Source organism: Carettochelys insculpta, chromosome 10, assembly GCF_033958435.1.
Source record: "Carettochelys insculpta isolate YL-2023 chromosome 10, ASM3395843v1, whole genome shotgun sequence".
Taxonomy (NCBI): domain Eukaryota; kingdom Metazoa; phylum Chordata; order Testudines; family Carettochelyidae; genus Carettochelys; species Carettochelys insculpta.
The window spans coordinates 53,181,529-53,209,378 of NC_134146.1; the positions used below are offsets into that span (position 1 = coordinate 53,181,529).

The following is a 27,850-nucleotide window of genomic DNA, read 5'->3' on the forward strand; positions in this document are numbered from 1 at the left end:
GGACAGGGTGTCGGATTGGTCTGGCATCATTTGTTCTTTACAAATCCACACTGACTGTTACCTGTCATCTTATTTTCTTCCAGATGGTTGCAGATGAACATTTTGCTCTTTACTGCTTTCCTTTGCGTTGTCCGGACAGCCTTTTGCTGCAGATACAAACCCTCAACAATTTCTCCATTCCCTTTGACACTCCCAACATTTGGGAAGCCCTGGCTGGTGCTCCCACAACTGCAGTGAGTTTCAGTGCAGACTTCCCTGCCCTGGAATGAAAACAGGTGGATACCCATCATCCATACAACATTGTGATTAAAAACATATCACTACCCAATGTACAGAACAGATCCAGCAGAAGAATTAAGAACTGGCTGATGGATGTCACTAAGTGGTTACCCCAAGGGTATTCTGAGGCAGAGCAACCATTTGTCTTGTTTTGAGCAGCACAGTTCCTCATTTCAACCCTCTTTCATGTGTCCTGATGTTTTTAAAAAATAGGCAAATTGCCCTGTGTTTTTTGCTTGGGGAAGTTATACAGGGATCAGAATAGGGTGGCCATATTTCCATTGTGAACGTGATACCTGGTAAAATTGCTGGAATTCAGTAGAAATCAATTAGAATAATGTGGTAACCCCCATCCCCAACTATTCTATAAAAACTCCAGTCTTGAGGTGGGGTGCAAGGGGCCATGAGATCTGGGGAGGGGGTGGGGGCTCAGATCTAGGTGTAGTGTGACTTCTGCAGTACTGCATACAGAGTGGGCAACCTCTCTCAGGAGACTCCCCCTCACCCTTCCTTTCACCCTGGAAAGGAATCAGAGGCAGGAAGGCAGAGCCAGGCAGCATCACGCAGCTACTAGTCTGATTGGTGCCCTGAAGCAAGCAGCCATGGTATACCCCCATCTCCTCCACCTGTTGTTGGTGCCCACAGCTGCAGCTGCTCTTCAGCCCCATGCCTCTGAAAGCTTGCTTGTACAGCCTGTTAAGAGCAACCCAGGCAAAAGAAATTGACTCCTGAACTTGGGGTGGGGGCCATCCCAGCATACAGCCCATAGCTATCCCCTCTCTACGACCTGTGCAATTTTTGAACTTTGCGAGCTGAACCCTCCCCTTGAGTTATAATTTTTTGCTTTCTCCCCCTCTCCTCAGTACAGCCAGGCCAAAAATGGCATGTTGAGATGAGTTGCGGGGTGGAGCAGGTGCTCTTTCCAGGCCCTACCCCAATAGAGGTTAAACTATACCAATGCCTGAGGTGCTTCCACTCAGAGCCCCAGCACCCGACAGTGCAGAAGCTCCAAGGTGTCTCACCCCACCCTCCACCTGGAGGCCTGATAGGCAGAGGCCCTGAGACCCTATCCCACCCCCAGTGGGATCTGGAGGTTTTAACTGTATATTGGAGGGAGGGGCTCAAATAAACAGGTTGAAAACCCTTGATCTAAAAAGTTCTCTTTGGTCTGTTTTTTGTAAATTTAAACCTAAGTCAGAATCTAATACTGTACGCCTAATGTTGGAAGGAATATAAAGGAGCAGCAGCAGGTATAATTTATTTTGCATCTCACATTTAAGACTTGTTGCAAAGTGGGAAAAGCCACAAAATTTGAGAAACTATGAAACTATAAAAACAGATTAAGAATATTTTGAGGAAGAGGGCCAAAGAAATCGCATGGTTTAACACAAGACACTGGGCTATGAAAAGAAATTCAATTTTCAATAAATTCCATCTAGGCAGTAAACCCACAAGAACTTTCTTAATGAACAATTGAAAATGCTATTTGAAAATGAGCCTGCAGTACAAACTTTATTTACAGAAACTTACTTCTCCAGCATGTGGCGTCTTGTGTTTAACAAAAGGCTTAAGAAACAAAATGTATAAAAGAAATGAGCATGCAAAGTTTTGCACAACAGGCTCTTAAGCAACTCAATTCACAGATTTCTAAGGAAACTGGTAATATTCTGCCTCCACTTTTATCTACCACGTTCACTACTCAGCACCTGACAACCATCATGATATTACAAGCCCATAAGCAAACCTGCTACCTTCTTCCTATCAGATGAGCCAAGGATCCTTCTTCCCTCTCTTCGTCTCCTTTTCCCCATCCCTTAAAGGAGGAGCTGTTTTTCAGTATGGTACATTTACAACTTAGTACAGGGAGTACCTTGCACGGTTTTTTGAAAAACTATATACACTGAACTGTAATCATTAGAAGTGTGTTTCAAAACTTACCTAATTTTAGCCTTTGACCAGAGATGATAGGCTCTGGGTGGAAGCACCTCTTAGAGATGTCTAGAGAGAGTAATGTGGATAAAGCCAAGTAATCCCAGCTACCATATTGAAACAACTTTTAAGGTACATCAAGTTACACCCAAAGCAAATGAACTGAACCAACTGCCATCAATAAAACAAAAAAATTATACATACAATTATAGTTAAAGTGATGGCAAGTGTTAAGATGACCTTCCATGCTGTATTTTCGTAACTGATAAAAACCCACTTAAGTAGAAATAGAATATAAATATGTTATCTCTAACTGAGGTATCAGGCAGATCGTTATGCATAGATTGTTTTTAGGGTCAAGAGAGCCATCAAAGTACACAAAGCAACAAGATGCTTAATGTTAATTTGAGATAACCCCTCCAACAAGGTGGTACACTCACCCTACTGTGATGTTTTATGGCTTGCAATAGAAAACATTCTTTTAAAGATCTAAAAATAAACACTGAATAAACACTGAAAAATAAACATTTGAATATAAATAAAATCCTTCCTAGGTAGTACTGAGAATGCTAATAGCAGCACCTCTTTGGGGTATTTCTTGTATAGGAAATAATGTACAAGAAAGCAAGCATAGGTAAGGAGGTGGCAAAAGAGATTTAAGTGGCTTACACGGCTTGCTCTTTGGCTAGGTCTACAGAAATGGCTATGTTTGATGCTAATTGACAGCCAGCACATGCAACATTGAAACTGAAGCTTTACTGTGATGTACTGACAACACTTTGGCAGATGTTTAGCTCTTTTCTTGTAACTGGACAGTCTGTTAAAAAGCACTATCAACTCATCCGGACAGCAGCCCCGTGAAGCTAACAAACCAGCAGTATAAACTGGAAAACTGAAAAAGACAAGCAAAGAACTCCAACAGACATGTCTGGGCTCTTGTTTTGGCAATGAGAGGAGAAGAGAAAGAAAGAAAATTCTGTCTTTTGCAGACATAGATGTCTAGCAGGTATGCTTTCTTATAGAAATGGATGCTAAAAATTCTCTTTTGTCAAGAGAACTGGGAGAGGGTTTAATCGTTGAATGGTAAATATGCTTCAATTCCTGCAATTCATCAAGTCAATGGATGTCAGCTCCCAGTAAAATTACCTCACCTCTCATGGGAGCCCCATCTCCTCTCAGGACACAGCCAAAGGTGACTAGAATCAATTTTCAGTTATAACGATTTAAAAAAAAAAAACTGGAAAAACTGCAGGAAATGAAGCAATTATTTTTATATTCAAGCAACAGATGCATTCTCAACTTCCAATTAATTGAAAAGACAACTTTAGGTAGAAATCAAATCAAGCCTCCAACACAAGCATGAGGTTTTGTTTGCGTTTTCACGTCAAAGCTTTTAGAGGTCATGTTTTCAAATTTTTACTTCACAACCATGAGGGCAAGAACTATTTGTTTATTTTTCAAAAAAACTAAATGAATAATGAATTGAGATTGCCACTAATCACACTGTTCTAGAAGCTGGGACTATGAAAAATACTAAATATTACAAGAGCCACAACACAGATATCTACAAAATGGGATACTAATCAAAATCCACATGTTAACTGGTGCACCTCATCCCCACACTTTTGGCAGAAGAGCGTCTACTAAAACACACCACATGACTATTTTCCAATGACAAATATATCCGCCTGGTGCTACAGAAAGAGTCTCAAGTTCAAAATGATTGTAAAATAACTTTTTCATTCTTTTATTCAGACTTCACAAATACATTAGACAGGAAGTCATTTTAAAATAGGTTTGCATAATTACAGACTTATGCAACCTTTCAAATTTAGTTCAAATTTAAGAGAAATACAGACATAATTGAAAACATATTCCATGACCAAGCCCCAGCATAAAGTGTACTTCATTTGCGTAATACAACCAAGTACTATTTTGAGTACAATTACATTCACACCATAGTCAAGTTCTTTTGAGTGGGATGCTAATGTTTAATCTGCAAATTCAGTGCTTTCTCTCTGTCCATCAGGACTGTAGAACCACCCTGTTAACGGCATATAAACTAAACGTTATATGACTGTCTCCCTTCTAGTCTTCCAAATAACCTTCATCTTACAAAAGCAGCTGTTGCAAGTTACGCTGGATCAGGAAACTTCTATACCAGTGATTTTCTATATACAGATGACAAGTTCCAAAAGGTCACTAGCAGTTACCTAGGCTGGCACAATACAAAGCTATGCAATTCCATTTCCACCACAGTGAAGCAGATTTGCTCAGACAACTACTAATCCTCAGATGCATGAGTTTATATCACTACATGTCAGAAGGTGCAAAGGATTCTCAGGCAGATCTTAATGAAATTAGTTGAAAGTAGTGGCTGGGGCGGCCTGAAGAGGGGAAAAAATGGAGAAAGTTCCAAAGCCAATCCATCCTCAAGGAAGAGCTTATCACAGATCAAAATCAAGGTCTGCACATCTCTAGTATACAAATATCCCATCAGTTGGTAGGGGTGACAGTCAGGAACTAGTAACTAATTCCAAACAGATTTCTTTTTAAACCAGAAAAATAATACAGCTTTTCTCCTATAAAGATTGAGAAGATAGGAGTCATGACATACTGACACCTAGCAGGTTAGAAATATGCTACAAAAGTTACACTATTAAAATAATCCCTTTTTCAACTGCTAAATTCACCTGACAGTAATAGCAGCCTGTTATCCACTGTTTGGCTCTTTAATTCCAAAACCCTTCTTCTACAAGAGATACCACATCTAGAACAGTGCCAAATAAGTCAACAAAACCAAAGATACTGATTTTCTGTATGTTTTAAAGCATGAGAGTGACAATGTGCTATACAAGTTAACTTGTCTCAAATACAGGAAATGCCTCTCGGGTTTCGTGGATTATGAAGCAGCACACTCCATGAAGTATGAGGCACAAGAATAACCAGTTTGGCAGTTTTCTGCCTAATATATGAATTTTTAAAGTTATTAACATTCTTGGCAATATAATACTGTAACTGATATGCTTCTCAATACTTAAAGTTGAAAAAACATGAAGGATTGCATAAGTTTGTATCTTTGACAAGCAGTTACAATTCTGGACAAATTTCTTCTATGCTGTGCACGCTGTTCTCCAGCTGATCATTAGTAGCATGTGCTGTGTAAGAGAAAGAAGAGAGATTATGAAACAGTTTAAATATTCACAGCTTGAATCACATGTATTCATCATCTCCGTTACCACAAAAAACTGAAGTAACATTTAGAAATACTGATGTGTACTTGACTCGAGCAGCTCAGACTCAAGCCTAACTCCCCCATTTTTGGTCTACACACAAAATTGTGCTATCCCAGAGTCTCAGGAGCCCATCACTGTAGGGAGGGGGTCTGAACCCAAATCAAGCCAGGACCATGGTTGAGATTCTACTGCTTATACTGTAGATGTAAAAAAATAACTCTAGAGTATCAAACCCAAGGTTAACAAACCCAGAGTCAGTTAACTTGACTTCTATTAACCCTGGTCTTAAACTGCAGTACAGACATACCATCTGCAACTTGCACGTTTTTCCCTGCGACCTCAGCCATTACTGAAAAACTCCCAAATAGTTCACTTTATTTTCATCCCAAAATGGTGAAAAAACAGCACCTCTCAGAACACACACAACATATGAGAACACAGGACCCTTGCTGCACCATGTGGGACTCTGATATATCCTACAAAAGTTCTGAGATGCTACTCTTTGCAGAGCCCAAAATACACTAATCCTGAAACAGAGGCACACATCGATTTTATGCTCAATCTTTAGTTCTGGGTGGACCTACTACACAGAGTTTTGTAATGAAATAGCATGGTACTATAGTGAAAGGTTACATAAGTACAATAAACCCCTGCTTTACGTGTTTTCAGGATGTGCAGAATTTGCTTTAACAGGAGTTTCACAAGATGCATGGCTGTCAGCCTGCCTAGCTTCCCACAGCTGCAGGCAGCTAGGCAAGCTAAGAACCTCTTCCCCCTGCCTTCCCAGAGCAGCGCGAAGCAGGGCTCTGGGAAGATAAGGAAAAGGCTTTTTTTTTTTTTTAAGCTTGCCTAGCTGCCTGCCCCTGCAATCAGCCAGGCGGACTAAAACCCCTTCCCAGAGCAATGCTGCTGGGAAGGTAGGGAGAATGGCTTTAGCTGAGCTCGCTGATAAACCTTTACAGATAATCCATAGGGAGAGATAAGACCCATTTTGGATAAGAATTCCAAAAGAACATGCCCCCCACTGGATCCTCCACTTCCTTAACATTACCCTCAGAAGCACCTAGCAGACTCCCCAAAGCGGCCAGAAGTAGTTCCTCATCAGAGCCCAAACAAGCACCAAAAGTTACCATCTAAAAATCAACCTGTTGGACAAACAGTTCAAGAGGTAGAAATTCTCTCCTACAGATGACCCAAAGAGGGATTTGTCTCAGGAAGACGACACAAGTTTACTGACTGCCAGAGAACCTTACCTTGTCTGAGGACCTTAACTAGCAAGCAAATCATGTACTGAGTAGACAGGGCAGTTTAGAAAGAACTGAAGTAATACAGTATATAATCCTGAAGCAAGTGTACACAACCTTTAATACCATGCTTTTCCTTTAGTGACAAGGATAATCAGAATACCTGATGTTAAAAAAAAAGTTCACCTGAAGCCAGAAAGGAATGACGTATCAACTGTTTGTCCCATAACCACACAAGAGAATGGAAAGGCACAAATGTACATTAAGTGGTCTGTCTGCGACTGAAATGGATTGCCTGCCTTCATCTCTCTCAAACAGCACATGAGATCTCACATAGCTTGTAACTGACATGGGACACTTAAATTAGCAGGACCCAGGATGGGGCTCGAGGAAGATCAGTATCTCTTTAAAATCTCAGTACTAGCGATACCCTTTTCTCACTGTTTGACGGTGCAGGAAAAGGACAGTGGGCAGAGGATCAAAATTCATGATTATTCGTAGGATAAAACAGAAAGGCAAGAATTTATAAGGGAAGAAGACAGCAAAGGGGGTAGTGATATAAAAAGGATGGAAGGACAGACATGAACAATCACATCTGCCAATGGCCTCTGCCACCTCCTAGAGTTCTACCCAAATGAAAATGCTGAGAACACCCTTTTACTCAGCCTTTTCACAATAGCACATGTGAAGAATCCAGATCTTTGCACCAAAGTATACCTGAATCATCTTCCTAAGATTAGATTTAGGCAGACAAATCATCCCCGCAGGAGAGTAAGATACCCCATATTTATACATTGGAGAAAAGGAAAACAGGAGATTCTACTTGACCAGTATGCTCTCAGAAATATGATGAACAAGAACTCTCAGAACATCACTGGTATCATGTGAATTAAGTAAAGCCCAGGACTCCACAGAAATTTGACTAAAAGCAAAAACAGGAAAAAGTACAAATGGGGTATCAGTTTCCTTGCTAGCCAAAACAGGAGATGCTGTATCAGAAACTTGGGTACAGAGTTATTGTACAGACTCAGATTTTAACCCCATAAACCAAGTTTTGTAGTAACTCCTGATCTCCTACATAAAGGCCACAGAACTTCACCTAGTAAATCCAGCCATGAAAGAAGTTAGCCTTCCTTGCTACGTAAAGCAAATATTTGTACACTAGAAACCCTAACAACTTGAAAGTGAATTAGAGCAGATCTTCCAGAAAGACGTCAAAGTAGGCACGCCTTCCAAATAGCTTCAACCTTATCCAGAAGGGTTATTAACATACTTATGAGCCCAAAGAGGCAATGGAAAAAGACCACCACCAGTACTACTGATCACGAGGACACACAATATTGGTGTAGTCCATGAGGACGTGAACCAAATGGTCACGATGGTGGACATAAATGTCACATAGGCTCAAGCAACAGGTCAGAGCTCCAACCCATTTCTCCCAGTGCCTGGAGATGACAGATGCATCCACCAAATGCTGAGGGGTTCATCTGTTACACGGGTCAGAGTCTGTTCCAGTATCAGGAAGGTACCGAAGACATTGCTGGTCCAACCACCAGCCTGAAGTGCTTGTGCAAGTACACAAATCAACATGGCCAGTTGTCCAGCCTTGCAGACATCTGAAGTAAAGTCCAGCATGCGAAGTCACATGTGCACAAGGTCATGTGCCCCAAATTGTAACAGAGAGGAAGCCGTGCTAGTCTATACGCTATCAAAACAAAAAGCAGTCAAGTAGCACTTTAAAGACTAGCAAAATGGTTTATTAGGTGAGCTTTTGTGGACAAAAGCTCACCTAATAAATCATTTTGCTAGTCTTTAAAGTGCTACTTGACTGCTTTTTGCCCCAAGTTGGTTAGATTTAAGGTTTCCAGGCAGACACTATGGACTGAAACTTGTCTACACAAAGGTAAGTGAAGCAGCCTGAATGTCGAGGGCTGCTCTCAAAAATTATTTACTGTGTTGGCTTTAATGCTCATTTGCCTACATTCAGTTTCCGGTCCACATACACCCATACAAAAAGTGGTCTCATGATAAGGGGAGGGTGTGCCTTCCTGTTGCACCCTGCCAGGTTAGACTAGGTGAGGAAATGGGAGTATGGTGGGACAGACTGGAGTGGAAGCACTGGGATACACTGGGGAGGGACTGGACAGGTTGGATGTGAACAGATATAGCTGACTGAATGGGAAGGGCTACGGGGTCAGCCAGGATCTGCAAGAGGGACACTTCCTAAGAATTTCCCACCACCTCGAAGCCTGTTGAATATTTCTCCCACCCACACCCAAAAGCCCTCTAGGTTCACTCCCAGGATCCTTCCCTCTCCCTCAGCTCCTCCATTACCCCAACCCCTCCAAGCCTTTGATGCTTGAGGAGGGGGGCAGTCAGGGGGAGAGAAATTCAATTAAACTACAATACAGAACCACATTACTTAAAGTTCTGTATTATATACTTAGTTCAGAATCTATTTGTCAAAAAATCCTTTTCTGAATCTTTTTCCTTGTTGACAGGTATCGTAAAATAAATTATCAAAATAATTGAAACTGGTGTCAGTGTTATTTTTACAAATAAAATATGCAGACAAAATACAGTGCACAGAATTTTAGTTTTCTGGTGCAAAATTACTGGAGTATATTTTGCGCATGAGTGCTTGACCTTTCCCAAACCAAATTATCCAGATAAGGAAATATCTGGACACATAGGAAGAACTGATGGGCTACAACCACAATGGAGCCAATGATAACCTAAAGGGAAGCACTGTGTACTGTTAATGGCTATTATTCACTATCAAGCAAATACATCCTGGACAGAAGTAATACTGCCACATTAAAATAAACCTCCTTCAAACATAAGGCAACATATCAATTTGCAGCCTCTAAGAAATAATAGAAGGGTGATGATCATCCTGAACTTGATTATCTTAATGAACTGGTTCAATCGTCATAGATCTGGAATAGGACGAAGACCAAGAAATCGGGAAGTGCCCAGTACAGAAGCCTTTCCCTCTGCATTAATAAGGAACTCTTACTACTGCCTATTCTAAAAGGCTGCATTTCCTGAAGCAACACAGTCTTGTGAGATGGGTCCATGGTAAGGGACAGAGAGGGACCTTTACTGGATGGCAGATGGGCACTTTGCATAGGGAGGGAGGTGAAATATCATGTGCTGTCCTTGATCAGTCCAAAAAGCTGCTTCAAAGCTGAAGCAGTCTGGTGAGAAGGCCCGCTGTGGATGATGCTGACTGAATACTTAGGCTGTCTTTTTAAGGTGTCCTGAGACACTGCTGATACAAGGCTCTGCAGTATGACTGATGTTTAAAAACTGTCTCCCTCTTTATGGGCTAAACTCCAGTAAATGAAGTGAGGCACATAAATCTTTCAAGATGCACATGGAGTTACCTGTTTTCCTGACAAAATAGTATGGACTGCTCAAAGCGTAAAATTTCAGTTGTATTTTGCAGCTCCCTCAGGGAAGAAGAGGCTGCACCCAAGACGAGCCTTCAATGAAGATGGCTGTAACCATGCAGCATAAAGCAGTGCCAGCACTGTCTATGGCCACCTGAAGTGACATTTGGGTAGCAAAGTGTCCTTTAGTAACTATGGCCAGGAGCTCTCCTCCATATTTGGGCAATTCGTCTGCAAATTTGATGACTCCTTTGCAGCGTTCCCTCTAATTTTTTCCATTCATGCATGGAATAAATTTTGTTATATGCACCAAGGCATGAGGAGATGTGTACAATCATTAAAAACATGCTGCTAGCGAAGGGCGCTCTGCTAATCAGCTGCACGGCATTTGAATCTCTCTTAGGTGACTGCCAAAGTGCTCAGCTTAGAGGGAACACTGCTGCAGGCCAATTAGCAAAGGTGTATTTAGACAATAGTGCTGGTAATTTGACATTTCTGAAGACTTGCTCTGGTGCAGGCCTGCTTGCCATTTAAGCCCAACATTTTACAATCCCCATCTTTAGAGCAGACTGGGGTGAGACACCCTGGAATGCTCATTAGCAACAAGGACCCATGGGAAAGTCTGGAATTGTATGGGCAATAAAATTACTGAAATTTTGCTGAGGAACTTGTGGCAGTGGGTGGGACAGAGGTTGATATTTGCTGCAGGGTGTTGGCCAGTCCCAGATAGGCTTCATTAATGGAAGGGCACCAGTGTCCAATAACTTGTGCAAGTTCCACCCGCACTCCCAGAGATGTGGCCATCTTTCTCATAAGGCCCTGGAACACTTAAACATCTCCCAGAAATAGACATGGATTCTTAGGTGATAGCCTCACCTGGGTAGGATAAAATATTTGGAGCATAAACAGACCATTTAGAGGTTCCTCCAGTATTGTCTTGTGTTTTGTAGACTCCAACAAGGAAGGTGGCCATGGGATCATAGTAGGGGCTTCCCTAAGGGTCCCTGATATGAATGAAGGTGACCTAGACTCTAGTGGAGGTCTAGACCCTATCAGGACTTCATTTGAGGTGCCAGTAAATCTTCTCCCTTTGGAGCAGTTTTCCACTCCTCATACTGCCTAACATTATATGTGCCCACCAGGGCATCCTTGAAAAAAGTCAATCACAATGTTTAGATTTGATATTCCTGAAGAGAGGTCTGCAATGTGCCATAAGGAGACACTGGTCTCTTCTGGTCCAAGTGTGAAAAGCAGATGTAACTCTCCTCCACGAACAGAGCAGCAGTCCCAGATGGTGTTTATGAAAGTCTCGGGTACTGTTCTAATGACTCTCACTGGGGTCATTAGGGAACTTACATAAGCAGAAGAGACAGCTGAAATGCAGACATGTAGGCTGGTGCCAGCAGTGCTTAGGGAGAATGAAAAGGTCAATGAAGAGATCCTTGGTGGTCACTCAACAACAAGTATCACGTCTTCATGTCACCCTCCTATTTGTGAGTCCGTTGATGGCTGATCAGCACAATTCTGGAGCCGCAGATCTTACCACAGAAGAGGCAGGTGTTGATAGCTGGTGGAGAGCAGTTTTTGAAGTGAAAGAGATAGAGTCATGCTGGTAAATACTAACTGTACAGAAACTGTCACCATTGGTGATGGATGTTGTAACAAAGGAGAATGCTACCTGCGAAACAAGGGGTCTGCCACTGCAAGGATGGCCTGCAAAGTTGACTGCACCAAAGGTAATTTCTCAGCCATCTGAGCCAACAGTGCCAGAGTCAATGTCAACAGTGATGATACTAATCTTGATGATCTTGGTGAATAATTTCGGCAAACAGACCCCAACTCAAAGGATTTACGTCTGTGAAACGAAAGAGCACCTGTGAGACTCAGATGTTGGAAGCTTAGAGCATTTTGAGAAAGCCACTGGGAATGACGAGGAGTAGCATTTCACTCAGTCTCTAGGTGTCAGAGTCCAATTAAGACAACCATCTCTATTTCTTTGTTGTGGTACTGAAGGATGTCCAAACTAAATGTCTCTTTCACAAGCCACATTAAACCCTGGGTATTTGTTCATATTAAATCCCTCAGTTCTCAAAACAACATACAAGCTAACTCTCCTAAACTCAAATGCACTAAAATTAACGGGAACTATATTCAGTGAGAAGTACTCTTTAGAGAAGCTGGTGAACCAAAGCTACTAGAATGGGGAGAGCCAACTCTCACCACAGGAGGAACTGAGAAAGAAGTGATAACAATGCCCATTTTTTGTGCTCAGCTTAATTCAGAAGGAGAGTCTGGGCACACGTACCACTTCATGGTATTGCTGGCAAAATTGCCAACTCTAGTGCAGTGAGTATATACCTAGAGTTAAATGTGTATGTGCACAGTCGCCTGAAGATCCACCAACAATTGCTGCCTGCTTGTAGACCTCTTAAATCTGAAAGCTTAACTGAGGGCTCTCATTTCTCTTTAACATTAGCCTAATTGCAGACAATTTTCAGAAGACTGGTAAGAATTTAAGACACAGACAAGACATTTACTAACTGTTTCACTTAGTCCATTCCCCTTTTATCATTTCTGCTTGAAAAAAACTATACATATAATTAGTTGCTCAACGGAGAGCTTTCAATCCACGAGCAAAGCTAAAAATGAACAGTTATTGGGTTTTTAACAAAAATAATTAGCAAAATGGAGCAAAAGTGAATGAGATATTCAACCTATTAAACAGATTAAAAGTGATGAAATATTTCATTGATTAGGCAAAGTGATATATATGAAAGAATAAACTAACTGCAGAAAGTTAAGCAACAAATTCACTAAAAGGAATTGAGTAAGTCAGGAAAACAAGCTGAACTAGTTAGGAGAGCTACTAGACTGGTAAGCTGGTAAATAAAAAGTGTTAGAAAAGGGTACAATCAGATGGACATGAGCAGTCAGTCAAGAATTGATAATTACCAGGTGCAGCTCAGAAGTTGGATTATGAAGCAGGATGAGGGGACGTCAAACACCAGAGATGAAAAAAATGCTGCAAAGGTGTGCTCTTCTTTTCCCTGGAGAGCGCAGCTGGGGAGCGGAGCTGCATCCCTGCTTTAAAGCAGGGAGCAGAAAGAAGATGGTATCTTCAAGCCATGGAGAAATGCCACTAAGATGCCTACAGGAGGAGTCCTTTCCCCTGGAGAGTGAAGCTCTAGTAAATAGCCATTTTATGGCTTAGGATTATGCATTACCATAGAAAGCTAAACAATCAGTAGGTCTGGGAAAAATATGACAACTCCCCAGGAGCAATTATTTTGTGCTTTAGACTCCTGGTAACACATATCATATTCACTTCTGCACACAATATTTGAAAATTTTGCAAATACACCCTACTTGTCAAAACAAACAGAACATAATCATACCAGTTTCAATTATTTTGGTAAATTATTTCAAAATATCTTTCAGCAAGTTTGTCTACAAAAATACAAACCAAAAACAAAGATCCTGGTGACATTTTCTAACAAGGCACATTCACACAGACCCTTGAGTAACTCAGTTACCTTATGATGCAAAATTGTATTGCCTGCACCTGTCAGAAGCAGTGTATAAAGGCTTGGGTGAGTCAAGTGAAACAAAGGAGTCTGGTAGTGAACACGTAGATCACTGCTGTGGGTGGGAGGATTTATTTCGGGGGTGGGGGGGGAAGAGAGGAGAAGATTTTTAGGGGGTTGGGAAGTCTCCACCTTGCAGACTCTGGCCGACCCCAAGCCTCTCCCATTCAGTCAGGTATATCTGCCCCTATCACCACACCCCCATGGGCCCCTGCAGCCTGGCTTCCCCAACCCCAAGCTCAATGCTGTCACCCCACTTGCTTCTGATCCCATGCCCGTTTGCGCCTCCGACTAGCCATTCTGAACCCATCTGTGACTGCACAACAGCCCTGCATGGCCCACTCTGGCCCAGCATAGCTCTGCCTGCAAGGTGCTGTGATAAACTTCTTCTAGGGAAGTCTGCAGCACTAGACATAAACACAATTTTTTTCCCCCTGCATAAAAACGCAATAATCCCTCAATTTAATGGACTAGTGGGGGGATGGGTGTCCACTATTCCCAAAGTCCATTAAATGTGAGGGTTTGTGGCCCATCCTCCCCACCAGGCTCCCTCAGCCCCAGATCCCGCCCTCCACCCTCCCCCCCAAAAAAAACCCACACACGCTGCTACTCACCAGAGCCGCTGCCATGGGAGCAGCTGCTAGACCCCATCATGCATGGCTGGAGGGACCACCATGAGGCCTAGAGGAGTCACCACCATGCACTCGTCCCACTGGGGTGGGGCATGTAGGTGAGTGCCAGTGTGCCTGTGTACCCCCCACCCTTGTGGGAGGAGCGCATGGCGGCTCCTCCAGGCCGCAACAGCAGTAAATCTCTTACTTTGGGGGGCAGGGAGGAGGGGGTCCATAAAATTGAGGTTTATTGTACATTGTGGACAAGAAATGCAGCGGTTCAGCATTTTGGCCACCAGAAGCCTATGGTGGTCAAAAGGTGGAACTTCTTGGCCAGTATGTATTTTTATGCAGGAAAAGTCAAAATTATGCAGGGCAGATGAATTCTGTGCACTTGCAGATGTGCAGGAATAATACGGGTACCAAGTTTGTGATTTACAGACAAGAGTTGAAGAGTTGCCTAGTCACCTATCCTAGGGCGGGTGGGAACTTACATCATTGCTGTAGAATTTCTCAAGACTCTAGTTTATACTGTTGTGAAGAAAGCCTTCCAAATAGGCAAACTAACGCAGCATCTTCCAGTCTGCAGATGACCTAATGCTTCTGCTACTCGCAGTTTGCTAAGCAGCAAGCAGCTGAGCAAGGTTATGATTTCTGATTCATGGCTACTACAGTGTTGCACCCAAGACTGACATCAAAAAATGAACATGACAGTTTCATAATTCTCCCCCACACACACACACAATATCCTAACTACTTAGATGCAAAGTTGCAATACTGTAAGTGGACTATTTTGATTACAACAGTAGAGACTTGCTCTGCTCAAACACTAGATTAACACTTCTGAGATGTGGTTCTAGGTCACAAGGTCTACATCTGACAAAGTGGGTCTTTGCCCACAAAAACTTATGCTCCAATAAATATGTTAGTCAATAAGGTGCCACAGGACTCCTCATTGTTTTTGCGGATACAGACTAACACAGCTACTCATCTGATACAGGTCACAAGGTGGTACAAGAACAGAGTGGCAAACTAGTATAAAGATATTGCTCCCTGCCCAGTACCTATTTTAGTTACCAGTATAAGACTTGTTCCCACATCAGTAAAAGTGCTGGCAGCTGCTGCAACAAGAGTTAGCTTACTCAGTGCAAAAAAGGACTGGGATAAAGGCCTCTGAAATCTTTGAAAGACAACGGCTTCCCTGTCCATTGTGTCACACCACAAAGCGGAAACCCAGGGTATGGGAGAGCAACACTACCAATCTGGTTTATTTCCAAAGTTAAGCACCTAGATGTTGAGGTGTCACCTAGACACAATTATAGGTGCCATATAGGGAAGGGGATGCTCTCTGGATTTGGGGCTACAAAACGGAAGAGAAGGATAAACAGCTTTGCTTTTCAGCACATCAGTTCATAATTATGTACTCACCAGATTCTGGGGTTTCTGTACTCATGTTTTCTACATCTACAGCATCATGCATCTCTTGATCTTCATCATCCTCATCCTCCTCTTCACCATGTAGTTCCTTTGCAATTAGCTGCCTAGCCAGTTTAATATTTCGTCCTTCATTGTAATGCATTTTTCTCTTCATTTCAAACTGTTTCCTTTTTTCTGTGGAAAAAAGTAGGGAACATCATGTTCAATACACAGATATATATATTCTTACACTAGTTCTTTTAAACATTCCAACATATCACTTTGCCAGATAGGAGTTACGTACATCATCTTCATGTCATTTAAGCTATTGTATGTTTTGAATTGAGAATGTTTTCTTTAAGTAATTAGTTTTAAAGTATTCTAAGGAAGGATTCTATTAGCACACTATCAAACTGTTAACATGGCATAGATAAAATTTTGCCAAAGGAAAATAATTCATCTCTGTAGAATGGGACACAACTTACTCCTTGAATGCCTTTGCTAGGGGGATCATCTCTGTTTTGGGGAAGATTTAGAGATACAGCACCAGGAAATATGGGAGAAACAATTTAAGAATTAGATTTGTTGCTACTTAATTACCTGTAAATAGTCTCAGAGGGATAGCCCTGTTAATCTGTAGCTTCACCAAAAACAAGCAGTCTGTAGCACCATGAAGATTAACAGATTTAATTGGGTAATGAGCTTTTATGGGTAAAATCCATTTCTTCAGATTCATATAGAAAATAAGAATCCAGAGTTTATATAGTTTATCCAGCAGGTTGTCAAGGGAGGAAGGAAGGAAGCAAGGAGACAAAAAGAATGGGGTCACCTGTCATTAACAGGACCAGTGGAAGAAGAAAATTAAGTTAAGTGGGATGTGTGCCATTCCTGCAAATATCAAAGATTGGGAAACTGCCCTTGTACTGTGTACAATCGAGATCTCTTAAGCCCAAGGTTAAATGTTTAGACTTGCAAATGAATTCCAATTCAGATGTCTCCATCTGTAACCTTATGGTAAAACCCTTTTGTAGACGAATGGGCTACTTTCAAATCCCTTAACTGAATGTCTAGGAAGATTAAAGTGTTCCCCTATAGGTTTATGTGCATGCCAATTCCTGATGTCAGATGTGTCCATTCATCCTTTGGAGAAGAGACTGTCCAGATTGTCCAAGGTACATGGCAGAGTGGCATTGCTAGCACATATCACAATAGTAAATGTGCAGGTGCATATGCCCCGATGGCATGGCTGATGTGGTTAAGTCTCTAGTATAGATGTATGAACAGACATGGCAACAGGGTTTGTTCCTGTTCCAGGGGTGGGTTCCTGGGTTAGTGTTTCTGTGGCATGGAATGTGGTGTATTATCTTGAAGTTGGGTGGCTGTCTGTAGGAGAGAACAGGACTGTCACAATGCCTGTGAGAGTGAGGGACCAGATTCCAGTAAAGACTGCAGATTGTCAGTGATGCACCAGGGGCTTTAAGCTGTGAGCTAAAGGTGATGACAAGTGGTGTTCTGTTATTTTCATTCTTGGTCCTATCATGAAGTACAGTAAGTCTCAGAGTAGGTGAGGGTTCCATCCCGCGTGCCCTTGCGTAACCTGGTTTTCACACAGAGTGGGGGTCCAGCTTTTTCCCCAGAAGAACATACATTCTGCAGCCAGGGGAGCAGCAGAAAGATAAGTCCTGGGGTGGCAAGGAGGAGAGTGGGGAAGGTTAAGCCTGGCAGTGGGTGGGGGCTGTGGGAGGTGGGCAGGGGGGCTAAGCCTGAGGTGGGTTAGGGCTGCAAGGGGGCGAGGGTGGAACTGAGCTGGAGATGTGCACAGGGGTGGTGAGCCAGAGCCCTGCTTGGGTGGTGAGCCAGCAGGGGGGTTGAACCAGAGCCATGCGGTGGGGGGAAGACAAAGAAAGGGGGTACCTTAACCTGAGTCACGCATTGGGGGGTTTAAACTAGGGTGGGGGTAGGCAGGTGAACCGCAGCCATGCGGGAGGGGTGGTGGCGGGGGGTTGAACCAGAGTCGTGCTTGAGGGTTGGGGAGCTAGAACCAGAGTCAGGGAATGTGGGGTGAGCAGAAGCTATGTGCTGGTGGTGAGCAGCGTGGTGGGGGGGGGCTGAGCTGTGGCCATATGGAGCTGAGGGGGGTTGAGCCAGTGCGGGGGGAGCAAGTTAAGCACAATTGGAAATCGTGCATTTCTAGGATTTACTGCATGAACTGGGGTCAGCCACATTAAACTGGGGTCCCGTATTTTGAGTTCACATACGCTGAGACCTTACTGTAGCTGGTTTCTGGGTACTTGTCTGGCAACCTACAATGTGCAATAAAGGATTTGAAGGTACCCATTCTTCTACAAAATGATTTTACCACAAGATTACAGAAGAGACATCTGAATTGGAATAAACTTGAAAGTTTGACACATTTAACCCTGGGCTTAACTGAGATCTTGATTATCTTATGAGTTACATGGGCAATTTTCCCCACCTTTGATATTCACAGGAATGGCACCCATCCCACTTAATTTACTTCTTCCACTGGTCCTATTAGTTAAAGGTGACTCTTCCCTCCCCGCCCTTTTTTTTTTGCTTCTCCTTCTTCCTTTTCCACACCCCCACCCCACCCCCACCCACTGCTATATAAATTCTGGATTCTTATTTTCTACCTTAATCTGAAGTGGGTTTAACCCACGAAAGCTCATTACCTAATACATATATTTGGTAGTCTCTAAGGTGCTACAGGACTGCTTGATTTTAATTACCAGCGAACACTTACATTTGGTAAAGGTGATACTAAGAAAAAGTCCTCAAGGATTTCAGTCAGTTTGTTCCCAAAAGAAGGATATCTGACTAGATTTGAGGGTGTCTTTAAAGACTGACTGGTACTCACCTAATGTAAGTGACTAGATCTGGCCAAACAAAATCATATGGGAACACAAAGGTGTAGCTGCCCACTTAATGATGCAAGACTACCTCCTCCTTAGTCCCATGGACAACTTGAAGAAATCACTGCAGAGGCCAGAAGATCAAGGCCTGAAGCTGACTTAGTGCTTGCAGCTAACTGCTAAGAGGCAGCTACCAGAAACATATTAACTCAATGTAGAAGGAAATCTCTTTCCACACCTCCCTAAGATCCTAGCCCCTGAACATACATCATAGATTTTCCTTATAAAATAGGTGCCTGATTAGACTACAGCAATTCACCACACCATATCAATCTCTGCTCCTTGGGAGACTCAAGTACAGCTTGTTAAGAGTCTGAACTTTCAGTTTCACTTTCAGAATGGGAAAAATGGGACCAGAAAAAACAAGGACCAGCAATATCTACCTGCAGTCAAATATACACCTGGGTTTGAAATCCAAGAAGCACCATTAATTTACCATTCAGTTAAAATGCAACAGGCCAGGTTAATTCAGAATAGTGTCTGCTCTGAAGCTGTACTGAGACAACCTACAGTAATGCCCCAAGATATGCACATTCTTGCATTTACACAAGAGGGATGGAGGGGCAATGCCATGAGGGGAGCAGGGGGAGGCAGACCGCACAGCTCTGCAGCTGGAAGCCAGCTAGGCAGCGCCTAGGCAGCAGAACCAGCCACGGGGTCTCCAGCTGTGGGGGGGGGGGGGGGTCAGGGAGACCCACAGTCCCATGGCTGCGAGCCGGGAACCAAGCAGCAGCCTGGTTCCCACCTCCCCTGAACTGGCAGGACCCAGGAAATTGCCCAGCCATGAGCTGTAACAGAGAGGTAGCCATGTTATTCTGTACTCCAACAAAACAAAACAAAAATTGCAAAAATGTAGCCCTTTAAAGATTAACAAAGTGATTTATTCCCTGACGAGCTTTCATGGGACAGACCCACTTCATCAGATCAATCTCATTTCCAAAAAAGACTGACATTTAAGTACAGAGGACCCCTCTAAAAAAAATTGCAAAAAGAACTGACAAATCAAGTACGTAGGACTGAAGTAGGTGGCAGAGGGATGGGGGGGTGGGAAAATGTTAAGTGTCCTGCCTGAGATAATTACGAGTATCAAGGGAAAGAAGCAGCCCTTGTAATGTGTGAGGTATCTGATGTCTCTGTTCATACCATGTTAATGTGTTGAATGTGAATATGAATTCCAATTCACAACTTGCTTGCTGTAATCTGTTTTTCAATTTTTTGTTCCAGAACACTAATTCTCAGGTCTAACAGAATGGCCCACTCCACTGAAGTGTTCACTGACTGGCTTCTGTGTATTGAGATGCCCAATGTCTGCTCTAAGTCCATTTACTCTTTGGCAAAGGTTTAGCCCAGTCTGTCAGTGTACATACTAGCAGGGCATTGTTGGCACATAATGGCATAAATAATGTTGCTCAAAGTGCATAAGAACGTGCCCTTGATCTTGTAACTAACATGGTTAGGTCCGGTCATGGTATCCCCAGAACAAATATGTGAACAAAACTGGCAGCGGGGTTTGTGGCAAGGAAAAGTTCAAAGATTAGTATTACTGTGATGTAACCTGTGATTGCTAGTGAGAATCTCTTAGGTTAGAAGGTTGTCTGTAGGAGAGGAGAGGCCTGTCACCTAGGGCCATCATGACCTAGAATAGGTTGCTGGTTTTTAAATTATGCATTGTAGGGGACTGAGTTGGGGGCTACAGGTGATGACAAGAGGTGTTCTGTTATTGGCCTTCCGGGCCTATCTTGGAGTACCTGGTTTCTGGGTATTCATATGGCCCTGTCCATCTGTTTTTTTAACTTCTCCTGGTGGGTAATTAAGTTTTATAAATGCTTGATAGAGCTCTTCAAGTTTTCATTCTCTGCCAGTAGGATCAAAACAGATGAGATTGTATCTAAGGGCTTGACTATAATGATGAATCATGTGGTATGTACTGGATGGAAGCTGGAGGCACACAGGTAAGTGTAGCAGTCAGTGGATTTCTGGTACAGAGTGGTGTCGTATCCAGGAAATGTACTTCTCATGTGGAATAGTCCAGGCTCAGACTGATGGTAGGGTGCAGGTGGTTAAAATCTCTGTCGAATTCTTCCAGAGAGTCTCTTTACCGTAGGTCCAAATAATAAAGATGTCATTGATGTAGAGTAAGTAAAGAAGGGATAACAGGGGATGAGAGCTAAAGAACCAGTGTTCTAAGTCAGCCATAAAAATATTAGCACACTGTTGGGCCATGCGAGTGCCCACAGCAGTGTCACTAATCTGGAGTATAAATTGTCCCCAAATTGGAAATAGTTGTGGGTGAGAACAAAGTTACATAGGTCAGGCACCAGATTCAGATTTGCTGTGGTTATTAACACTAGGGATGGTATTCCTCATAGCCTGTAGTCCATCTTCAGGTAGAATATAGGTGTAGAGAGCCTCTACATCCATGGCGACAAGGATGGAAGGGTGTGCAAATTAAGGGGTAACCTTCCAAGATAGAACCGTCTCTGGCTTAATAAACTAGCCCCTCTGGAAACTACTCCCAAACCCTCATTCTACAAAAAGTTCCTCTAAAACAAGTAAGACTGATCTTTATGAATCGGCCCCCAGTCAAGTTTAATATCTGAAATTTAATCTGACCAAACTTGGAAGTATCAAAGGCAATAAGGAATCTAAGTCATCTTTCTCCATTTTCATATCACACATCTTCTACCGGATGGTAACTTCATTTTTCTCAGACATTTCTAATTGACATAAAGTACTTGGAATGAAACATAAAAAAATAAAACATACCTCGTTCTTCAGGTGATAGCTCTTCATCATCATCCTCCTCCTCACTGGACTCCTCTTGCGCTAGAATCTTGGGTCCTTTACCTTCAGCTGCCACTGCTAACCTAACCAAAATGCACATTAAAAAGTGCTGAAGCAGAGAATCAACATTTCACAATTAAGTACTTAGCATGTATGTATTGTGATGGCATCAGGCCAGATGCCTACAAGAAAATAACAAAAAGCCAAGTATATTAGCCCCAGATTAAACCAAACAAGGTACACCCCAGGTTAATTTAACCACCTGGAAGCAATCAATCAATCTGCTAGAACAAGGTGAGACAGTTAGGCTCCAAGTGTCCCAACCAACCTATCAAGGACTGGGTAGAACTGTTTAAAAGTAGTCAGCTCACTAGTGTGCCAGGAGTTGTGGGAGGATGATATGGTGCTGGAGAGCAAGAACAGTAGAGATGCGCTCAGGTACCAAGAAAGAACCCTCCAGGTACAGAGGCAAGGGGCAGGAAGAGCCCTGGCTGAGGGACAAACGCTTCAGGACCCAGAAGTCTGAAAGAAGTAAACCTATGCTAGAAGACACACAATCTTCAAACTCTGCCAACACTCTACAGCCAGCAGCACTTACTTTTTAGCTAATACATCTGCTGTTAGGGGTTCGTTCAATTCCGAATCACTCACTGCATCTTCATCATCCTCTCCTACCATACTAGAAAGGAAGGCAAAAGTCCAACGTATCATTAACCCATCACTTTAAATTCAGATGAGCAATAACACGACAGTCATACAGTCAGCTACAGTGGTACTAGGTAAGGTAGCCTTTATAAGCTTAAGTATGCTGCTAGACCACTACAGCCAAGTATTCAGTTATACTCAAATAATTAACAAAAGGAAGTTTAGCTGGGTTTACCTATGGTAAGGAGTGCTCGGTTCATCTATTTTCATTAAACCATAGTCCTTGCCTGCTGGATGGTACGTAGCTAGGATATTCATTTCATCCCACTTCTGGGATTTTTTACTGAAACAAGAAACAGAGAAAATTAGTCGTGCCATATCCTAAAAATGTTTTATTCTGTTTTGACAAAGCAGCAGAACATGCAGGTCCTTCTTCAGTTTCCTTTCCCTCACATGCACAAATAAGGAAAGGCCAAGACAGATGTGTGTTCCCACCCCAACACTCACCCTTGAAGCAGTTCTTTAGGTCTACTTAAGCCCCAAACATATGTTTTTTTAAAAATATTCTGAACACACAGTAATGGAGTTACATAATATAAATCTCCAGCAGACCTTTCTACTCAAGCCCCAAAACACAATCTAATTTGCACGAGTTATCCCTTCAATTCTGTCTCTTCAGACTGAGGAACCTATCATTCCTTTATTCAAGCACCACCTTAATTATCCATTCACATGATAAAGTTAATAGAAATCTATTTCTCCATCCCCTGTTTACTTAGTAAACACTGCTCACAACATAATTACAAAGACAACTGTTTGTTACTCATCTCTTCATCTCCACAGCCAGCTGCCATCCATCTATCACCCAGGCAGAAATCTGCATACAATAATTCCAACACCCTGCCAACCAGTAGTTAAAAAGTTCCTTTCATCACACTAAGGAGAAGGAATCCCAGCTAGGGTTGCCTAAGTGTTCATACACAGTAATTAGTCTAGCAAAGATTAACGTGGTGAACATCAAGCCTTCATTTAGAATATTCAGTGTGTAAGGAACATACTTTCTGTACATGCTTAACTACACAAGCCCCCAGGAAGACAGGAGTAGGGAAGTGACACCAGATGGTGGACATTTAAAAAAAAAAGAATCCTTCAGCTCTGGTCTATGCGTGGAAGTTTCCTGCCAAAAGCGTCCACTCAAAGAGCTGTACAGTTTAATCATGGTGGTATGATTATACTGGTTCTGACAGAAAATCTCCACATATAGAGAAATACAAGAGAGAGAGTGAACAGTACCTGGGACTTACGTGGGAAGGACAATATTACAATTACAGTCAGTATAGAATGGAAAGGATGAACACAGGCTCCATGCAATGACGCACACTGTTTTCATTTAGAATGGCCCATGATTAGACTTTTGAATGGGTGTTTATATACTTTGATCAGCTGGGTTTAATTGTCAGGAGGAATTAGTTTCATTCTACAGAAGCACATTTTCATTTTCTCCAACTTGAAGTATACCAACCTTGCTAATTCACAATGTGCCTGGGAGATTCCTCGAATTAGTGAGCAAAGAAAAAAAACAAACAAAACATTTTATGCACTGATACAAGCATTGGTTATAAACAACTTCATATTGTTCAAGTGGTTTTCAATATTTTTTCAAAATAGATATCCTTAAAATACATCTCTATAGTGTTCTGCTGTTAAGTATATGCTAAATGGAGAGATTGAGCAAATTATACAACATGGAGGCATCAGCATATGAATTACTGAGTAGCCTTCCTATCAGGATTTTTTACGCAACTTAAGTCATACACATGAATTTTTTTCTTTAGTATCTGTTCTCATTAAGACTACTGTATGAGATAAAGTCTTTGAACCATAGGAGAGGACTTCAAAATTCCAACGAGGAACCCAAGGTAATGGGGTTTTGTTGCAGGATGGCTATGTTTACATCCCCTACCGAGTGTCCATGGAGATTGAAGCATTCTCTGACAGGTTTTTTAGGTTACTGTTCCTGATACAGAGAGGGGGCCATGCTAGTCTATATACTTGTGTCCACTTATTCTTTTACGTAGAGACTGTCCAGTTTAGCCAATGTATATGGCAGAGGAGCACTGCTGGCACATGATGCCATGTGTTAGTAGACGTGCAAGTAAATGAGCCCCTGATGGTGTGGTTAGGTCCTGTGATGGTGTTTCTGAGTTGGCACCAAGGTTTGTTGCAGGGATTGGTTCCTGGTTTAGAGTCACTGTGGCGTGGTCTATAGTTTGCTGGTGAGAATTTGCTTCAGGTTGATGGGCTGTCTGTAGGCGAGGACAGGCCTGCCTCCCAAGTTCTGTGAGACTGAGGGATTGTTGTTGAGGATGCACTGTAGAGGTTTTAGCTAGTGGGACATAGGTGATGACCAGAGGCGTTCCGTTGTTTTCCTTGTTAGGCCTGTCTTGTAGCAGGTGGCTTCTAGAAACATGCAGGACATAGCGGATTGCTTTGCCACAACAGGTTTTTTTTTGTTTGTTTGTTTGTTTTTTTTTAAATTGTGGCAGTATAAGAGACGGAATACATATGCCTAGCTTGACACCAGAACACCTAGCCAGAGAGTCCATAAACAACAAGGAGTACATCTTGGTATTGCAGGAGCTGATGGATCACAAGAGTCATTTCACCGACATCAACATGGAATGGGTCACAAAAGGTACCTGATGCATACCTATTTAGGAACTGTTGAGTGATGGGAGCAAGAAGCAAGTGTGGTTCAGGGAGTGCAGAGATTTCTGCAACCAGGAAAGTTACCCATGTGCAGCCATGCAGAGGAAGAGCAAGCATTGTCCTTCCCAAGCTGTCCAGGACTAAGAGCTAGGACCACTGCCCAAGAGCCCTGCCCAAGTTTGCAACTCCCCCCCCATTCTCATTTTTAGTTGAGACCGCATAGTTAAAATTCTGTAAAATTTCAGATTTAAACAGCTGAAAACATGAAAATTACCAGTTTTCAACTCCTATGATCATGAAATTGGCCATAATGGACCAAGAATTTGGTAGCGCCCCATACATGAGGTTCTGATCAATTCTCCCTCCAGGGCTTTTCAGCATCTGTGTGCAACCACTGAATGAAGAGTTTAGATGACACGGACTCAAGTACCAGCAATATGCTGAAGACACACACTTCTATCTATCCTTCACTACATAATGACCACACCACTACTGCCACCAAGATGGAACAATGCTTGTTGAGATCAGCGGGCTCTGGCAGAACCTGAGCAAAACAGAAGAGATGATGGTGGGCAGAAATATTGTGAGAATTTTGTAGTCACTACACATTCTGACAGAAAGTGCACATTTCCATTTGATCAGTTCAGTCTAATCTAGGGACTATTTTTAAATCACTGCTGACACAGAGCTCTCACATTCCAATATCCATAAGTAATGCTTATTAACATATAGGACCAATGGTTTCCACCCTATCTTGGCCGCTGAGAAGTGATAAAAGGTGTGGATGAAAGGCAATCTTCATCTGGAGTACAATGGGATATATCTGAACACAAAACCCTTAGCACTTAGGAAAATCCAACCACCACAAACAGTTACAGCACTCCTCATCTACACAGAATATCATCACACCTGTGACCTGTTCTCTTCACTGGCTTCTCAGTCAGTTTTGAATCAAGTTCAAGGTCTTAGTCTTTGTCTTCCAGCAGTTCACAGCTTCAACCCAGCACACTTAAAAAATATCTAATGGTTTGGGACAAGGATCATGGTCAACAACTTCACTTCTGTGACACAATGGAACTCTTTTCTGGACGTGGTCCAAGACTGTGGAATAAACTACTTCAGAAATTAAGGACTAACAGAGGCCTCTTCACCTTCCACTCCAACCGCATTTCTTTGACCCTGCCTTCTCTAACACAAACACGTAGCAAAACGTACATTAAAAAAAGAAACCAAACCTCTATGGAAACACAACTCCACATGCTTTCCCGTCTAGAAAGAGGATAAGAGAATGAACACGTGTAACATACATATAGTCATATTGCTTGTTGCACTACAGTCACATGCTAAGGAAATGAGCATTACATGAAAACCTACATAGAACAAGACATCCAATCACAGAGAGACTACTATTGTGATCACAGCCATAACTGAAGATACAGCAATGCAAAAATCACACTATGCTGTCTGCTACATAGCCACAGAACAAACCTATTGCTTTAAGATCTGTACCACTAATCCAGCATGTTGTACAGAACTGTGCACACGATCAAGACCGCAAACTCCACGGGGCACAAAACACGGATGTACAGTACCATGCATGCCACTGGCACTCAGCGCCTTATAAGCCACCGGGATGCGTTCACAGGGCTCCAGAGGCTCTGCTAGTCGCCGGTGTACACACCACCTCCGTCTCCCAGAAGCACGGCGGCTAGGGAGTGCGGGGCTGTGTGGGAGGGACGCGTTCAGAACCGCCACCCCGCGCTGGAAGTGAACCGCTTCCCTGCGCTACTGACGCCACCTGAAGAAACGCTCCTGAAGTTTAACTATTTACGGGGCTCGGTTCCGCACCTCCATCGACAGGGCCGCAAACCCAACGAGATGCACCGCCGCGCGCGGCTGGGCAGGGCAGGGAAGGGGGCCGGCTGCGGGGCGCCCCCCACGGGACAGCAGCCTGCAGCGCCCGCACATCAGCGCCCGGCGGCGAGCCCGCCACGCCCGCCGGCCCTGAGGGAGAAGGAGCTGCTGGGCCTACAGCGCCCTCACGTTCCAGCCACTCCAGCCACGCGGGGCCCGAGTGCGCAGCTCCCGGGGAGGCGGGAGGGGGTCCAGCACAGGCCGCTCCAGCGCGCCCCCCGGCTACGCGCGGCCTCCAGCGCCCAGCACAGGCGGGGCGGGGCTGCCTGGCCGCTGTACGGTGCCCCCGGCTCCCTGATTCCCTCGGCAGCCCGCCCCTCACCTGTGCTCGTCCTCGGCGGGCCCGGGGCTGGGGCGGCGCGGGGGCGGCGCTGGTGGCTGCGCGCTGCCGCTCGCGCTCCGCTTCTTGAGGATGCCTTTGATGGGCCCGCGGCCCGCCGCGCCCGACGTGGAGGGGGCCGGGGCCGCCATGGCCGGGCCGCTCACACGGGGCCGGGCCGCTCCGTGCACCGCACCGCTCAGTCACGGCCCGCCACAGGCCACCCACCACCGCGCATGCGCCACAGGCCGGGCTGTCGCAGCAAGGACGCGCGTGCCGCGGAGCCGGCGACGTCACAACGAGAGGGGCGGGACCGAGCGGGGGTGGGGGGCTATGTGCGCGCTCCTCCATCCGCCCCGCCCCCGTACTGCCCTACACCAGTCACCCCGCCCCCATCTAATGCCCCCACCAGTCACCCCCCTACGTCCGGCCCCCCCGAGTCATTGCACCCCAGGTTCTGCCCCCACCAGTCACCCTACCCCCACCTACTGCCCCGTGAGTCACCCCTGCCCCCGTACTGCTCCGATGAGTCACCGTGCCTCACACACTGCCCCCAGGAGTCACCCCAACTTCCAAGTACTGCTCCCCAACTAGTCATGCTGCCTTCGCTGTATTGCCCCCAGATGAGTTACCCAGCCTTCCATGTACTGCCCCCAATCAGTCACCCCAGCCCCACAGTGCACTCCCGAATATTTCCCTGCCCCCACAATCTGACCCCCAATAAACTACCTCAGCCCCCTCATACTGCCACCCAATGAATCACCCCACATACTATGCCCACAATCAGTCACCCTGCCCTCATGTACAGGCCCCCGATCAGACACCCCAGCCCCATGTATTGCACCCCAGATT

General features: G+C 43.9%; 1 protein-coding gene across 2 annotated transcripts; it reads right to left on the reverse strand.

Annotated features, from left to right (window-relative positions):
* Nucleotides 1–3,928: 3,928 nt before the first annotated feature.
* PPP1R2 (protein phosphatase 1 regulatory inhibitor subunit 2) lies at nucleotides 3,929–27,244 on the reverse strand. 2 transcript variants are annotated; one of them, XR_012646840.1, is made up of 7 exons: nucleotides 27,002–27,244; nucleotides 22,292–22,399; nucleotides 22,010–22,090; nucleotides 21,394–21,494; nucleotides 15,707–15,889; nucleotides 13,036–13,252; nucleotides 3,929–5,366 (listed from the first exon to the last, which is right to left on the reverse strand). XR_012646840.1 is itself a non-coding variant. In XM_075004388.1 (6 exons), exons 1-6 carry the CDS (start codon nucleotides 27,148–27,150, stop codon nucleotides 5,299–5,301), a joined length of 690 nt encoding a protein of 229 aa, XP_074860489.1. In that variant the 5' UTR covers nucleotides 27,151–27,239; the 3' UTR covers nucleotides 3,929–5,298. The 2 variants fall into 2 exon arrangements, 1 of the variants encoding a protein (XP_074860489.1); XM_075004388.1 differs by lacking the exon at nucleotides 13,036–13,252 and having other exon boundaries at nucleotides 27,002–27,239.
* Between the last annotated feature and the right edge of the window lie 606 nt (nucleotides 27,245–27,850).

Coding starts and splice junctions, on each gene's coding strand:
- PPP1R2 (XM_075004388.1), bottom strand. CDS start 27,150: ATGGCGGCCCCGGCCCCCTCCACGTCGGGCGCGGCGGGCCGCGGGCCC. Junction 22,400..27,001: donor CCCGCCGAGGACGAGCACAG/GTGAGGGGCGGG, acceptor TTCTTGTTTCAG/TAAAAAATCCCAGAAGTGGG. Junction 21,495..22,009: donor GCAGATGTATTAGCTAAAAA/GTAAGTGCTGCT, acceptor CATTTTGGTTAG/GTTAGCAGTGGCAGCTGAAG.